The sequence below is a fragment of the Mytilus edulis genome, chromosome 6 (assembly GCF_963676685.1).
Source record: "Mytilus edulis chromosome 6, xbMytEdul2.2, whole genome shotgun sequence".
Lineage (NCBI taxonomy): Eukaryota > Metazoa > Mollusca > Bivalvia > Mytilida > Mytilidae > Mytilus > Mytilus edulis.
Genome location: NC_092349.1, coordinates 80,745,681 through 80,762,300, shown reverse-complemented (window position 1 = coordinate 80,762,300; position 16,620 = coordinate 80,745,681). Strand labels below are relative to the sequence as shown.

The 16,620-nt window shown below is 32.9% G+C and overlaps 2 protein-coding genes across 2 annotated transcripts; both read right to left on the bottom strand.

Annotated features, from left to right (window-relative positions):
• Positions 1–339: 339 nt before the first annotated feature.
• On the bottom strand, positions 340–2,354 carry LOC139526660 (protein mab-21-like 3). The gene is made up of 2 exons (XM_071321822.1): positions 2,348–2,354; positions 340–1,280 (listed from the first exon to the last, which is right to left on the bottom strand). The coding sequence occupies exons 1-2, from the start codon at positions 2,352–2,354 to the stop codon at positions 340–342; spliced, it is 948 nt and encodes a 315-aa protein (XP_071177923.1).
• Positions 2,355–5,397: 3,043 nt separating this feature from the next.
• On the bottom strand, positions 5,398–6,477 carry LOC139526659 (protein mab-21-like 3). The gene has a single exon (XM_071321821.1). The coding sequence runs from the start codon at positions 6,475–6,477 to the stop codon at positions 5,398–5,400; it is 1,080 nt and encodes a 359-aa protein (XP_071177922.1).
• Positions 6,478–16,620: the final 10,143 nt, after the last annotated feature.

Below are 16,620 nucleotides of genomic sequence, written 5' to 3'. Positions count from 1 at the left end.
GATAGTTATGAAAATCTAAACCTGGTGAAACCATACTGAAAATGGAAAAGATAGACAGATAGGTAGATACAGAGTATAGAAAATAGCGCTTTGGGTATGATGTACTTGTGCGTTCATATTTTGAAGTTAATATGAAGGACTCTGCACTGCAATGGTACTCCGAAATGCAATGGTTAAACGCTGAAGTAAGTTTTTGTTTCATTTATTGTATGCCGTTTATGTTATAAAACAAAATGCACTTTTTTAAATCTAATATTTATTCTAAAGTAGTGATAGATAAAATAGACATTTAAGATATTAAACGATGATAGAAATTTGATACTTGATTAAGGATAAGTTTTATAGTAAGTTTTGTTCCGGCGAACTCAAAAACATTTGAATGTTCTGTACAACCTGGCAAAGAATGTCTCTGTCCTTATTCTCCAACAAATTGACTCCTGTATGAAAATAGAGAGGCAGGTTGCCACATCGTATGTGTTCTATGATCCGGTAACACATTGACCCAATTCTTTCAGAAAGCTTGTCATTATCCCATTCTGAATCATATGGATGATTTTCACATTCCCAGAAAAGAATATTTTTAAGATGATATGAAGCTAATTCTTGTTTTGTTCCTTTTGGACACCACATTTCTCTAAGTTTCTTCATTATCCTTTGACCCTTTTTACGGCAAGTTCCATTCGAGTCAATGCAATCTACCAATAGCTTTTCGCACATGACAAATGACATAGACCAGTAACATGGATGTTTAGCAACTAAATGTATTCCTTCAGCTATTATCTCTTCAATCATTGCACGGAATGGCCATCTTGCTCCCGGGCGAGGCCACTCAAACTCTGGTTTGAATGAATCATGTGATTTTATAAGCGGTGTAAGATCTACACTTACTTGATCTCCTACAATGTAAGGATGGCAAATTATTAGTGCAGTAGCAGGTGACTCGGATAATCGTTTTGCATCGACATACTGACGTATGTGTGGTCGGTTAATAGCTTCACTGACGAGTGCTTTAAACCATCTTTTCACTGATATAGGTATGATGTGATCATCAATTGTCAAACAAGCTGGTCCGTCATTTAAACCTTCATTATTCCATCTTTGTGTCAGTCCTCCAACCTCTATAAGGCATTTTCCTGGGGGTGGTGAAGGCAGTGGAATCCATGAAAGAACCAATTCGTTGCTTCCATTATATCCATAATAAGATGGCGTTGCGATACCCCAATCCAGAGATGATCCTACATCTAAGACTACACTATAATCAAATTCGTCTGCTCGAGACACTTTAAGGTGGGAATAGTAACTCCCGACATTTAATGGCTATATTTGAAAACGTTTGTCCCTTTCGTGAACGTACCGCAAAATGTCATTCACAAGAGGCATCCCAACATTAACGTTCTGGCTTGTTTCGTTTCTAGAAATTTTCACATTGTCTTCATACAAATTATTTAACATTGTATTTATATCCATTTTGAAAATTGTGAAATAAAAGCTTTTTATTATCGTTCTTACATAATATGTTATCACAGTGTGTAGAGCAAAATCCAAAATTTAAAATAGAATTAGGTGTTCTTCATATATAGAGATAAGTCGGGTCAAAATGAACCCAATGTTTTTTTTATTATGTATATTTTACATGTTTATGGACCAATTCTAATTTCAGGATGATATTTGAACTAATTTGATATCATTTATATAGTAAGATGTGGCATGAGTGCCATTAAAGTCACAATGTGTAAAAGTAAACCATTATAGGTCAAAGTACGGTCTTCAACACGGGCATTGACATTTTTTTTCGCATTCCTTTGCCATTTACATTAAATGAAAAACTCCTAGTCTCCTTTATCTGATTACTTGATATCATTTTTTTTTTTTTTTTATATCTAAGTGGTATGGGCTTTGCGCATCGTTGATTGCCGTTAGTTGACCTGTAGTTCTGTGTCATTTTGGTCTGTTGTGTAGCGTTGTCTCATTGGCAATCTTACCACTTTCGTATCATATTCTATCAGAAAGGGACGCCAATTGCTGAAAAGACCAAGCATTTGATATTACTTTATTTGGTCATTAATACAGCCCATTTTTTTGGAATTTTTTCCTACTCGAATAAGATTGCAGCATGGACTCCGTGTAGTTAATCTCATTGTTTTACACTGAAAATATGACCATATCCAAGTACTTGTATATTGAGTAAGATATACCTGCCCATAAGGATCCTAATATTGTCTCATCCCATGTTTGTTCCTTGTTTAATTCAGGTTTTTATTATCTATGTAAGCAAAATATTTGTGTTGAAAGTTTTCTTCAATCCTTTTTACCAAATACCCATATACTGTTTGATTTTTCATCTTACTCTGCATTATCGGATCTTTGATTAAATCACTTTGTCAGGATACAAGTACAAAATGTATTCACAATTAGAAAGTAAATGAACATCAGAAAGCATATTAAAAAGTAAAATCACCAAAATACCGAACTCCGAGGAAAATTCAAAACAGAAAGTTCCTAATCAAATGGCCATATTAAAAAAATCAAAAACACATCAAACAAATGGATAACAACTGTCATATTCCTGCTATATTAAATGATACACAGCTCGTTGGTGTTCATTTTATATCTTTACATCCCTTTCTTTACAATTAATGTAGTTTACCTTACAAATGAAAAATTTAGAAATCCGTTTTATTTTGATCGCAGTTTCTGGTAAATGTTTGCTATTGCAACCGAATTTAGAAAATACAATCTTCAGTTATTTATTTATCAAAGCTTACATTTTGTTTATTCAAAAAACCTTTACAACTCTTCCTCTTAAAAAAAACCCACAATATGACTTAGGAACTATTTTAGATGAAAATGTAAAAATTGCAGAAAAAATGGAAAGTATTACTTAAATCGAAACCCACAAAATTGACCATAGTTCTGTTATTTGAGAGAATCTAACAATAACTTATCAGTGTTTTTTAATCATTGTATACTTCATAAAATGCAAGAAACTCATTTTGACCCTGTTACCCCGATAAGTTTAAAAAACAAAGCATGGCTGGTCACATATATGGTTAAATTTTGTTATATTCAAAGCTTGTCTTTGTGTCGTCATTTTCCTATGACAACTCTACACCGTACATAGTTAATACAATCCCCTCGGGCGCTAGACAGCGTCCATAGTTTATTTGTTCCATTTGGACCCGAACAACTTTTCGTAAAACAATTTCTAAGTCATTTCACAGGTAAGATACAGTACTTTTTTAGATGGTTTGATTATTTTTACAACTGTTACATTATCGTATGTCAAACGGGAGTAATAACAAATAAACTCATCATAGATACCAGGATAAAAATGTCTTATTCACGCCAGATGCACCGCACCAGATCCGCATTTTGACAACTAATGTCTCTTCGGTGATGCTCGAGGACCAAATATTTTGATATTAAAACTATAATACAAATGTTCAAGATCGGATCAACCTAAAAATGATTTAAACAATAGTCGGACAATGAGTTGGAGCTTTGCAAACTCAGTTTAAGAAGGCCATTTTGGTTCCTGGTGGTTTATAATTGTCAGTGTAACAGCCGGGAATTTAGACATATATCAGCTTTAATATCAGCAAATTGACGTATACGTGGCCGGTTAACAGCCTCACTTACGAGTGATTTGCATCTTTCTTTGCTGAAAAGGTATTTTAAAGCTGAGACCCACGATGTTCCCTTTCCCGCTGATTATGCATTCATTTTTATTCGTTGGATGCAAAGTTTGTTGTGTTTCGTGGACTGAGGTGAACAACGAATTACAAATTTTTTTCTAGGCTTTTAATGCAGAGATTGGCAAAACCACAAAATAAAATATCCATCAAAAATGTTTTTCTAAATCCACAAAAATTGATACCAACAAGGATAAATGAATCCAGTGTCAATGGACTACCTCGAAGCTAGCGTATCTCTGGTAGATAGGATTTCTATCAAGACCTTTTTTATACGCTGACAATCTCATCTTGTTAAAAAAGTGACTCTATCAACAAATTGGACATACAACTTCATAGTAACTTGTTTTGGTAAGGGATAACCTTAATATTAGTGCTTCTTGTAAAATATACCTCTATGATTTGATTTGGGTACTAATCTTAATTGTATCACCACCTGCCCAGTAATCAGCACTTCGATGTTGACATGAATATCAAGTATATGGTCTTTTTTATGAACTTCCTATTTACGAAACTTTGAATTTTCGAAAAAAAGAAGGATTTTCTTATCCCAGGCAAAGATTACCTTTTCAGAATTTGACACAACTTTTTTTAATTTTATAATCCTGATACCTTTGATAACTACTGGATCCTCAATGCTCTTCAACTTTTTACTTGTTTGGCTTTATAACTACATGTATTTTAATCTGAGCATCACTGATGAGTCTTGTGTAGACGAAACGCGCGTCTGGCATATTTAATTTTAATCCTGGTACCTTTGATAACTTTACACCACTGGGTCGATGACACTGCTGGTGGATGTTTCATCCCCGAGGGTATCACCAGCCCAGTATTCAGCACTTCGGTGTTGACATGAATATCAATTAAAAAAATGTATATGGTCATTTTTATAAATTCCCTGTGACAAAACTTTGAATTTTTCGAAAAACTAATCATTTTCTTATCCCAGGAATAGTTTACCGTAGCCATTTTTGGCCCACCTTTTTGGAATTTTGGGTTGTCAATGCTCTTCAACTTTGTACTTTTTTGGCTTTATAACTATTTTGATCTGAGCGTCATTGATGAGTCTTATGTAGACGAAACGCACGTCTGGCATATTAAATTATAATCCTGGTACATTTGATAGCTATAATAGTGTATACATCGAGATATTATTTTCATCAGTATTGTTCTTTTGTTGTTTGTTTAATTATGTGTTTGTTGTTATAATTTCATGTTGCCGATTGTGGTCAAATTAATTTGAAATGAACTGTTTCATATTATTCTGGATTCTGCAATGCCTTCAGTTAATTAAACTTTATGTGATTTGTTAGAGAATTGATAAATAGTACGACCGATTTATACTGTTCAGTTTACTTTTACTTTTCATCAGATTTATGAAAACTGTTAATGAAAGTGAAAGTTAATAGATAATCATTTTATTGTATGACTGAAGGTTTTCTAACGGATATATCATGTATATTACAAATGTTAGAATTTTTAGTCTACATCAGTTTCCTAAAGAAAATTTTCAGCGATTATTCCAGGTGAATTATACAGTTGTCGCGCCACAGTTTAATGTTTTGTCCAGTTATGATATTACTAGAAAAGAAAACATTATCAAGATTTAATTTTAAAGTTCACTCCGAAGTATTCCTTGGTGAAACAGACAATACAAACATCACATTCTGCTGATTCAAATGATCTAAAAGATTGAAAACATAATTTAAATTAGATAATGTTCGGGATTATTCAAAAACCGGTAAATGTTCTGTACAACCTTGTCAAGTACGTCCCTGTCCTTATTCTCCAGCAAATTGACTCCTGTATGGAAATACAGTGGCAGGTTGCCACGCTGAATATTTTGTATGAGCAAGTGACACATGGACTCAATTCTTATAGAAAGCTGTTCATTTGTCCATTCTTCATCAGATGGGCGACTTTCACATTCCCAGAAAAGAATATTTTGTAGATGGTACGAAGTAATTACTTGTTTAGTTCCTTTTGGACACCAACTTTCACGTATTTTTTTCATTATCCGTTGACTTTTTTTACGACAAGTTCCATTCGAGTCAATGCCATCTAGCAATTTCTTTTCGCACATGACAAATGACAAAGACCAGTACAATGGATCTTTGGCAACTCCGTGGATTCCTTCAGCTATTATCTCTTGAATCTTTATACAAGATGGCCATATGGCTCCTGATCTAGGCCACCCAAACTCTGGTTGAAATGAAGCATGTGATTTAATGAGAGGTGTAAGATCTACACTTATTGTATCTCCTACAATGTTAGGATGGCTTATTATCAGTGTAGTAGCAGGTGACTCGGATAATCGCCTTGCGTCGACAAACTGATATATGTGTGGTCGATTCACAGCTTCACTAACGAGTACTTTAAACCTTCTTTTAACTCGTATAGGTATGATGTGATCATCAATTGTCAAACAAGCCGGTCCTTCATTTAAACCTTCATTATTCCATCTTTGTGTCAGTCCTCCAACCTCTATAAGGCATTTTCCTGGGGGTGGTGATGGCAGTGGAATCCATGAAAGAACCAATTCGTTGCTTCCATTATATCCATAATAAGATGGCGTCCCAATACCCCAATCCAGAGATGATCCAACATCTAAGACTACACTATAATCAAATTCGTCAGCTCGAGACACTTTAAGGTGGGAATAGTAACTCCCGACATTTAATGGCTGTACTTGAAACCGTTTGTCCTTTTCATGAACGTACCGCAAAATGTCATTCACAAGAGGCATCACAACATTAACGTTCTGTCTTGTTTCGTTTCTTGACATTTTTACGTTGCCTTCATAAAAATTATTTAACATTTTATTAATATCCATTTTGACAGGTAAACGATAATGATAATTGTGAGCTTTTTATCTGCATTTTTACATGATATGTTATCATAATAGTGTGTAGAGCAAAATCCAAAATTAAAAATAGGAATAGGTGTTCTTCAAATATATATATATATATATATAGAGAGAGAAATAAGTCGGGTCAAGATGACCCCAATGTTGTTCTGATTATATACAACATGTTTATGGACAAATTCTAGTTCCAGGATGATATTTGATGTAATTTGATATCATATATATAATAAGATGTTATATGACTGGCATCCAAGCCACAGAGTGTAAAAGTAAACCACTATAGGTCAAAGTACGGCCTTCAACACGGGCATTGACAGGTTTTTTCGCTTTCCTTTTCCTTTGAAATTAAATGAAAAACTCATAGCCTCATTTATCATATTACTTGGTGTCATTTCGGGGCCTTTTATAGCTGACTTAGGGTTATGGATTTTGATCATTGCAGAAAGCCTTCTAAGGTGACCTATATTTGTTAATTTCAGAGAAGCCGAATTGACGACATACCATGCAATTATTATAACTTCATTTTTTCATTACGTTCATTTGATCATTGCACTGACAATTACTTTGGCGGTTGTTGTACTTTTATTAGGGTTAAGATAAGCTCATTTTCTGCAATTCAAGTGATTTATTAATACAGAACCTAACATTTAAACTTTATAACTTTTTCGAATATGATTACAGCATGGAAACTAAGTGTTGGGAGTAAATCACATTTTGTCTCACTGTAAAATATGAACAAATACCGGCACATGTAAATCGAGCAAGATATACTGCCTGTTATGATCCCTATATTGTCTCATCCCATCTTCATTCCTTGTTTGCTTCATTTTTTTTTTAAATCTTTGACAGTCTTCCAACTACTTAAAAAAAGTGTGTGTTGTTTAAAGTTTTCTTACATACCTTTTACATGAATACCTTCATACTATTGATCATGCAGTTTGATTTTCATCAAACTCTGTGTTGATTTAATCACTTTGTCAGGATGTAAAATGTATTTACAATACGAAAGTAAATAAACATTAGGAAGCATATAAATGATGCACAGCTTGTTGATGTTAGTTATATATCTTTATATTTTCTTTGTTAAAATTGATGTTGTTTTCCTTACGAAAAAAAGAAAACATTTAAATTTAGTATTATTTTGATTACAGGTTCTAGTACATTTTTGCAGTTACAACCGAATTTAGAAAATACAAACTTCAGTTATTTTAATTCTTAAAGCTTACATTTTTTATTAATCAAAGACTTGACAATCCTTTTCCCTACAAAGACAATGTTACATAACAACTATAAAATATAAACATACATGTGAAAAAATTTAAGAATAAGATGGAAAATTTTAATAAAATCGATAATAACAAAAATGACAATAGTTCTGTTATTTTGAAGAATCTAGAAAATCTAAGATTGCCAATGAGACAACTATCCACAAGAGACAAAATGACACAAAAATTAACAACTATAGGTAACCGAAGGGCCGTCAATAATGAACAAAGCACATACCGCATAGTCAGCTATAAAAGGCCCTGAAATAACATTTTAAAACAATTCAAACGAGAAAACTAACGGCATAATTTATGTATATAAATAAACGAAAACTTCATATAAATGCAGAGACTCATTTTGACCGTGGTACCTTCATGAGCTTGAAAATATCATGGCTAGTCAAATATATGGTTTATACATGTGATATTCAAAGCTTGTCTTGCCTGAAAATTACACCAAGCACCGTTGATTCAATCCCCAAAAACCCTACACAGAGTCGATAGTGTTTTTTTTCCGTTTCGACCTGATAATCTTTGTTTGAACATTTTTCTAATTCATTTCACAAATTAAATACAGTACATTTTAGATGGTTTAATTACTGTTTTTAAAACTGTTATATCATCGTACGGCCAACGGCAGTATCTACAATGCATCACATCCGCATTTCAACTATTAATGTCTCTTCTATGGTGCTCGGGGCCAAAATATTTTTTTAAATATCCAAATTAAAATACAAATGTTGAAGAGCGGATCAATTTAAAAATGAATAAAACAATAGCCAATACTGAACAAGAAGTCAGAGCTTAGCATATATCAGTTTGAGAATGACATTTGGCTCCTGATCTTGGTTAACCGAACTCGTGTCTGGGTAGGAAATGTGCCTCAATTTATGGAGCTTAATCAATGCTTGCTGTCCAACCTTGTTTTCTGGATGGTAAATAATTCTCAGTGTAGCCTTTTATATCAGCAAATCGATGTATTCGAGGCCGATTAATAGCCTCACTGATGAATGATTTGCATTTCTCTTTTTTATACTTAGGAAAAAATACCGGCATTAATACTCAGACAAGCATTGTTTACTTTCTAGTATTTTCAATGTATCGGTGAAATGATTTTCAATCGGATTTGACGGCAAGGAGTACAAGGTAAATCCAAGCCAACAGTTTATAGTCCAATTTATTTGTGTTTGAATTCTGGTGCAACCCCATCTGACTACTGCTTTTCATAAGCATAATTCAAACTATGTCCGACTGATATACGAAATGTAGAAGATGAAATGTTTCATTATTTAGCCAACTTAGAACATTTGGTAGGAAAATTAAGAAACTGTTTATGTGATTTTACAAAACAGTTCTTGAAAGTTAAATGTCAACTGTTTGTGAAATTCAAACAAATATTATCACATATCATATACAGATAATATGAAAAAAGATATTTCAAATTTCAGAATAAGTGTATTGTTTTGTGTGTATCTTTTGTTCTGGCTTTTCCATTTGAATTTTTCTAAAATGTGAATTTGAGTGACTCATGTATAGTTAATAAATGTTTTTCGGTGCAAAAGAAAACCAAACAGACTGAACAGAAGAACGGAGATGGAACAAATTTGATGTCAGGTTAATTCATAGTTCGAAAATTCGAATTCAGCACTGATACCCTGCAGTCTCTAGTAGAAATATCCAGTTAGATATCCCTGCTAAACGTGACTTGCGAAAATTTCAATACTGGTATCTATGAGGATTTCATTTGAACATGTTGAAGTATCGTTCTAACTGAGACTTTTTAAAACAGCAACGGCATGCAATTTTTCGAAGTTTCATCCATTTGGTACCGTTTCTGGTATTAAAGAGAATTGTATTTTCAAGTCTTAAGTCTATAATACTTATTCTCAAGTAGTGCTAGACAAAACAGACAATAAATAAAGTTCTGATCTAGGGTTGTAAAACGGATTAACATTGTTTGTTCAACCCGGTCTAGAACATTTTCAATTATTCTCTAGCAAATTGCCCCCTGTAAGAAGGTTGCCTCGCTGTATGTTTTGTATGATCAGATAAAGAATTGAATCAACTCTAACAGAAAACTGGTCAATAGTCCACTCTGATGGATGATATTTGCATTCCCAGAAATATAGGAAATTTTAACAATTATATACGACCGTTCGATCTTATTCAATGAGAAAGGCCGACATCGTATGGTTGGCAATAAAAGGCCAAGACATAAATCAATCGCCTAATTGATTACAAAACAAATAACCAAGATATATTTTAACTATATAAGATATGTCATAACCTATATAAGATAACTAATAAAATAAATTACTTAACATTTTTAATAGATAAATTATCATATTTGATATATAATATGTCTCAATTAGTTAAGATATATTGAAAGTTGGATAAATATAAAAAATACACGCCTTTCTATTAGAAGGCTCTATATTAGTTACAGAAAATAATCTGCAATCCGATTATCAAAGAACTGAAAATATTTCTGACGTTATCTAATTTTAATATGAAAAATGAAATCGGACACGGACTACCTCTGAACTGATGTATTTCTGATAGATAGGGTTTCTATCAATGCCTTTATTTGTGCGTTGGCAATCTTATCTTGTGACCAAATGTCTCTTTCAAAAATTTAATATACAGCCTCATCGTTGAAACTCATGACAATACATTATTTACCAGACAATTATTCGGAGTTTAGTATCTCGTTCATAATCACTGAACCAGAATACATATTTATGAAGGGACAAGCCGAAGGACACCTCCGGGTGCGGAAGTTCTCGCTGCATTGAAGACCCATTGTTGGCCTTCGGCTGTTGTCTGCTCTGGGGTCGGGTTGTTGTTTCTTTTACACATTCCCCATCTCCATTCTCAATTTTAATTTGATATCAGAAAAATAGGGATATTACATGAAGCACTAGGGTCAATACGGTTAATCCTTACAAATTCAATTAACAAATATGTATTCTAGTTAAGTGATACTGGACGTCATACTAAACTCCGAATTATACACAAGAAACTAAAACTAAAAATTATACAAGACTAACAAAAGCCAGAGGCTCCTGACTTGGGAAAGGCGCGAAAATGCAGCGGGTAACAGCATGTTTTTTTTTAAATCTCAACCCTTTCCCCTATACCTATAGCAAAAGTAGAAAAAACACACAATAATAAGGACAGTAAAACTTAGTTTAAGAGAAGTCCGAGTCCGATGTCAGAATAAGAAATTAAACAAAATGACAATAATACATAAATTGACAAAGGACTACTAGCATTTACTGACATGCCAGCTCCAGACCTCAAATAAACTGATTGATATATTATGTCTTCATCATGTGAATATTAAGCACAATCCCTCCCGTTAGGGGTTTAGTATTATACTATCATAAAATATATGAGAAGAACATAACCAGTACTAGTGTCATGCCAACAACTGGTTTTAGAAAAAATGTGTTTGATTCCGCTACAAAGACCCTATAAGTGAATGCAATCTTTAATGACCTGACAACAGTATCGTAACTATATGCCTTCTTAATAAGTCTGTTTAAAGGTTTTGTTAGCTGGTGAATACTGACATTTTTGTGCTTTATATAGAATATTACCATAAACAATTGGATGTGAGATACCTGAACGTATAAGATTTCTGCATGTTGAGTTATATTTACAAATGATGTTCGTGTACCAATGATAAAATTTAGTAAAGGTTTGACTAGTTTGTGATATCGAAAACCCTGGTGAATTTTTTTTCAGTAATACATACATTTCTCTCGCTAAAATCAATAATACGTAAATAAATAGTAGTAGCTAATAGTTTGTTTGTTGTTATAACTCATATTGCATCTTGTGGTTTCATTAATTAAGAATAAAGTATTTCACATTCTTTTCGATTCTGTACTAGCAATGCCCATAGCTAATCAAGTTTTTATGCATTTGTAAGTGACGGGATGAATTGTACAACTGATTCTTTGTGTTATCATGTGGTTATTGTGTCATGGCAAATGTTTGTTTATATATTTTTTTTATATTGATTACGATATTAACACAATGTTGTCTGCTGTAAATCGATTTTTGACATTTTTACCGATTATGTCTCTTTGTTTTGTCCACACATCGTTGTCATATAATGGAATTTTATGCAACTGTCATTCAAGTGAGAGGTTTACCTAGCTTTGAAACCAAATTTAATCCACCATTTTCCACATAAGAAAATGCCTATACCAAGTCAGGAATATGCTGGATGTTGTCCAATAGATTGATGTGTTTGAGCTTTAGATTTGCTATTTGATTATGGACTTTTATTTTTGAATTTTCCGCGGAGTTCAGTATTTGTGTGATTTTGCTTTTATCATATTGTTCCTTGTACCTTGACCTTTCATCAGATTTAGGAAAACTGTAAATGAAAGTGAAAGTTAATCAAAATTATTTTTGTTTGTATGACTGATTGTATCTTGTAAACATTTAATAACGGATATATCATGTATATTCAAAATGTTAAAATAGTTTCTGCATTTGTTTTCTTAAGTAAATCTGACACAGTTTTTTTTTCAGGTGAATTATACAGAAGTCGTGCAATAGTTTAATATTTTGTACAGTTTTGATATTATCAAAAAAGAAGAAATTATCAAGATTTGATTTTATTATTCACTCCGAAGTAGGACTTGATAAAGCAGACAATACAAATATTATATTATTAAAATTATATATTTTCAGACAATTAGCAAATTAATAAAACTTATCTTAATCTATTTATTTTACAGAACATTGCCTACTTGAAAATGGGAATAAAACATTAAATCTGGTGTTGCATTTTAAAAATCTGTCAATATATATCAACGATTTACATCATATTCTAAATTAGATATTGCTCGGGATTATTCAAAAACCTGAATATGTTCTGTTCAACCTGGGTAAGAACGTCTCTGTCCTTATTCATCAATAAATTGACCCCTGTATGGAAATACAAAGGCAGGTTGCCACGCTGTATGTATCCTATGAGCAGGTAACACATTGACGCTATTCTCACAGAAAGCTGGTCATTAGTCCATTCACTATCGTTTGGGTGATTTTCACCTTCCCAAAATAAAATGTTTTTAAGATGGTACGAAGTTATTTCTTGTTTTGTTCCTTTCGGACACCACATTTCTCGAAGTTTTTTCATTATCCGTTGACTCTTTTTACGGCAAGTTCCATTCGAATCCATTCCATCCACCAATTTGTTTTCGCACATGACAAATGACAGTGACCAGTGAAATGGATCTTTAGCAACTTCGTGTATTCCTTCGGCTTTGATTTCCTCAATCTTCATCCAGGACGGCCATCTGGCTCCTTGTCTAGGCCAGCCAAACTCTGGTTTGAATGGAAGATGTCCCTCAATAAGAGGTGCGAGATCAACGCTTATTGTTTCTCCTGCAATTTTGGGATGACGAATTGTCAAAGTAGCGGCAGGTGATTCGGATAATCTTTGCGCGTCGACATGTTGGCGTATTCTTGGTCTATTCACAGCTTCACTAACTAGTGTCTTAAACCTCCTTTTTACTTTTATAGGTATAAGGTGGTCACCAATTGTCAAACAAGCCGGTCCTTCATTTAAACGTTCATTATCCCATTTTTGTGTCAGTCCTGTAATCTGTGTAAAGGATTTTCCAGTTGGAGCTAAAGGTAGTGAGATCGATTTACGAACCACTTCTTTGTTTTCGTTATATCCATAATAAGCCGGTGTGACGGTACCCCAAACGAGAGATGATCCTATATCTAATACTACGCTATAGTCAAACTCGTCCGCTCGAGACACTTTTAGACGGGAATAGTAACTACCAACATTCAATGGTTGTTTTTTTAAACCGCCCGTCTCTTTCGTGAACGTACTGCAAAATATCATTGACGAGAGGAATAACAATTTCAATGTTCTGGCTTGTTTCGTCTTTTGTCATTTTCACATTGTCTTCATAAAATCTATTTAACATTGCATTATCCATGTTTACAGGTAAACGTTACTTGCAATTATGAAAAATCAATTCCTTTTTCTGCCTTCTTACATATAGATATATATAATATGTTATCACTTTCGAGAAATTTCCGATAGTGTAAATAGGAAAGGGGATTTTCATTTTTAAAAATAAGTATGATACAAGGGTATATGAGGTTGCAATGTATATTATGGATAGATAGACTAGATTTCCAATATAGAGGACTCACTGTGGGGAAAATCAGTTCAATGTTCAATGTTGAACACAATTAACGTGTTGACTTAATATACTGGTAATACAAAAAGATAAAGCAGGTTCAAACGAGGAACATGAGTTAATGATATAACAAGAATAGAAAGCACAATGTTTAGTGTTCGTGCACCATAAGCAAGCATCATATCCAGTATGAAATAAGCTTGCGTGAGGAATCACCAAGGACATGCGCTTAACATATTTGACATGTTTACCTATTACGTCTGTTCGTTTTGTTCGTTTTGTTCATACATTGTTTTCAATATAATGGAATTTTAAGCGACTGTCTTACAAGTGAGAGGTTTAGCTAGCTTTAAAACCAGGTTCAATCCACCATTTTCTACATAGGAAAATGCCTGTACCAAGTCAAGAGTATGAAGTTGTTGTCCATTCGTTTGATGTGTTTGAGCTTTTGATTTTGCCATTTGATAAAGGACTTTAGTTTTGAATTATTCCTCGGAGTTAAGTGTTTTTGTGGTTTCACTTTAAAAAGAAAAGCAATAAACCAAATAAAGATGAAATTGAAGCACTTTATGATACTTATACTAGCATAAGAAAAGCCGTATAGTGACCTTCAACTGCTTCGGATTATGTTGAATAATTGACTATTATAATAATACCACATTTCCTTATCTTATATAGAAAACGTAAATGCGTTTGCATATCTCCCAATTGGACATATATCAACTAATTAATCAACATAACCATTAGCTGTTTAGAAAAACTAGATTAATATATTAAATTGAAATTTCTTTTCCATTTTGTATTGAACGTACTTTTATTAAAATTATTTGTACACACAATTATATGTTAGGAAGGACTTAAATAAACTTCCATTATATTGCGTAATCAATCAGCCTCAACATAACTGATTAAATGTTAAAAAGTTATATTTCTTTTAAGAGATCTCGAAACCGTTTCTAATTTTAAAGTATAGATAAATTGACACAGGTAACTACCGACCGATTTCGATGGTGTCCTCGATTTCGGAACAAAACATTGCTAGTGATGTTATTTATACCTTGGAATATTTTTTCTTTGGAGAACTAAACACCTTGACGTTGCTTGGTTTGGGTTGGTCCTTCAATTATTGAAAATATCCCTACCTTAATTATTCTGATTCAATTGATGATAAGGTGCAAAGTCCCCAAACCTTCAGTAACAACTTAATGTTTGTCCCATATACTAGTAGCTGTTAACTATTCCGATGTTAATGTTACCATTGTTGCAGCCAATAGATTGCATATACAGTATTCTCCACACGTTTGTTACATGTGACAGCTATATAAGCAAATGTACAATCATTTTGCATGATACAATTTATCCATAACTATAAGTGTTCGTGAATCTCCATGAATGCAGTTAGCCATTGCAATCAAGTTCGAGTTCAATTTTGAGCTAGAGAGATCGAGTTATAATTTGAGTCAAAGTTAAAGTTATTCTTCGAGTTCTTATTAGAATTGCAAACAAAGTTCAAGAAAGATTTATTTTGGATTTCAAAATTGTTTTATGAGCAAAACAACGATGCTTGTAGAAAAATGGAATTAGCATCCTTGTCTTCTTTATTTTTCCCTATCTTGTCTTAGTTATTTGAGAAAAAACGTTGCTGATGACAGATCTATGTTGTCACTGTTAATTAAAGACTCATTATTCTGAAGAACTGCCCATTTGATTGATCAAATGTCTATCCGCAATGAAAGAGGGTCTTCAGAAAAACTGTGAAACTGTTTACTCGAGTAGTGGTATTAACCATATGTTGATTCTAAAAAAAGTCTTAAGAATTTCTAGATAATTTTTAATCTCGATCTTTTTCTGAAACTGGTTTTATCAAAACTTTTGATTTTTCAACCCTGCATACCACCATGTGAAATTAAAAATCGTATAAAAATAATCCACAATGCTTTTCAACATAAAACGGTAGCATACGCTATAAATTTATTACTTTGGGATACAATACGGCATATTTTGTTAATAGTGAACACAAAGGTAAAACATGCTACATAGATCAAAAAGGGATCAGTATGCTGGAGTTTCCTATTGACAACATATTTGTGGAAATTAAAGGTAGACTTTTTCAACAAATTGTACACATTCCTATTGGAACGAACTGTGTGCACTTGTCAAAAACAAGAAGATCAAACAAGCCAGGTAATTTAATTTCACTTTCAGATATATTGATGATGTTCTTTCCATTAACAACCCAAACTTTTCTGATTGGATTCCATTGTACAAGCGATTCACAATGTAACTTTTCATCAGATTTATGAATACTGTAAGTGAAAGTGAAAGATATTCAATAGTTTTTTGGCTTTTTTTGGTATGACCGAAATGTCTTTGACATGTTTAACAACGAATAAACCATGTACTTGTATAATCAAAGTATTGTGTGGACCATTGTTGTACATTTTGTTTCTGACGAGAATCTGACAGATATGATGTCAGGTAATTTATACAGAAGTCGTGCCATGATGGTTTAATGTTTTTACTTTTCATATACATAACAAGACATTATCAAGATTTAATTTAAATATTTACCTCGAAGCAGTGCTCGATAAAACAGACATACAAATATCATATCA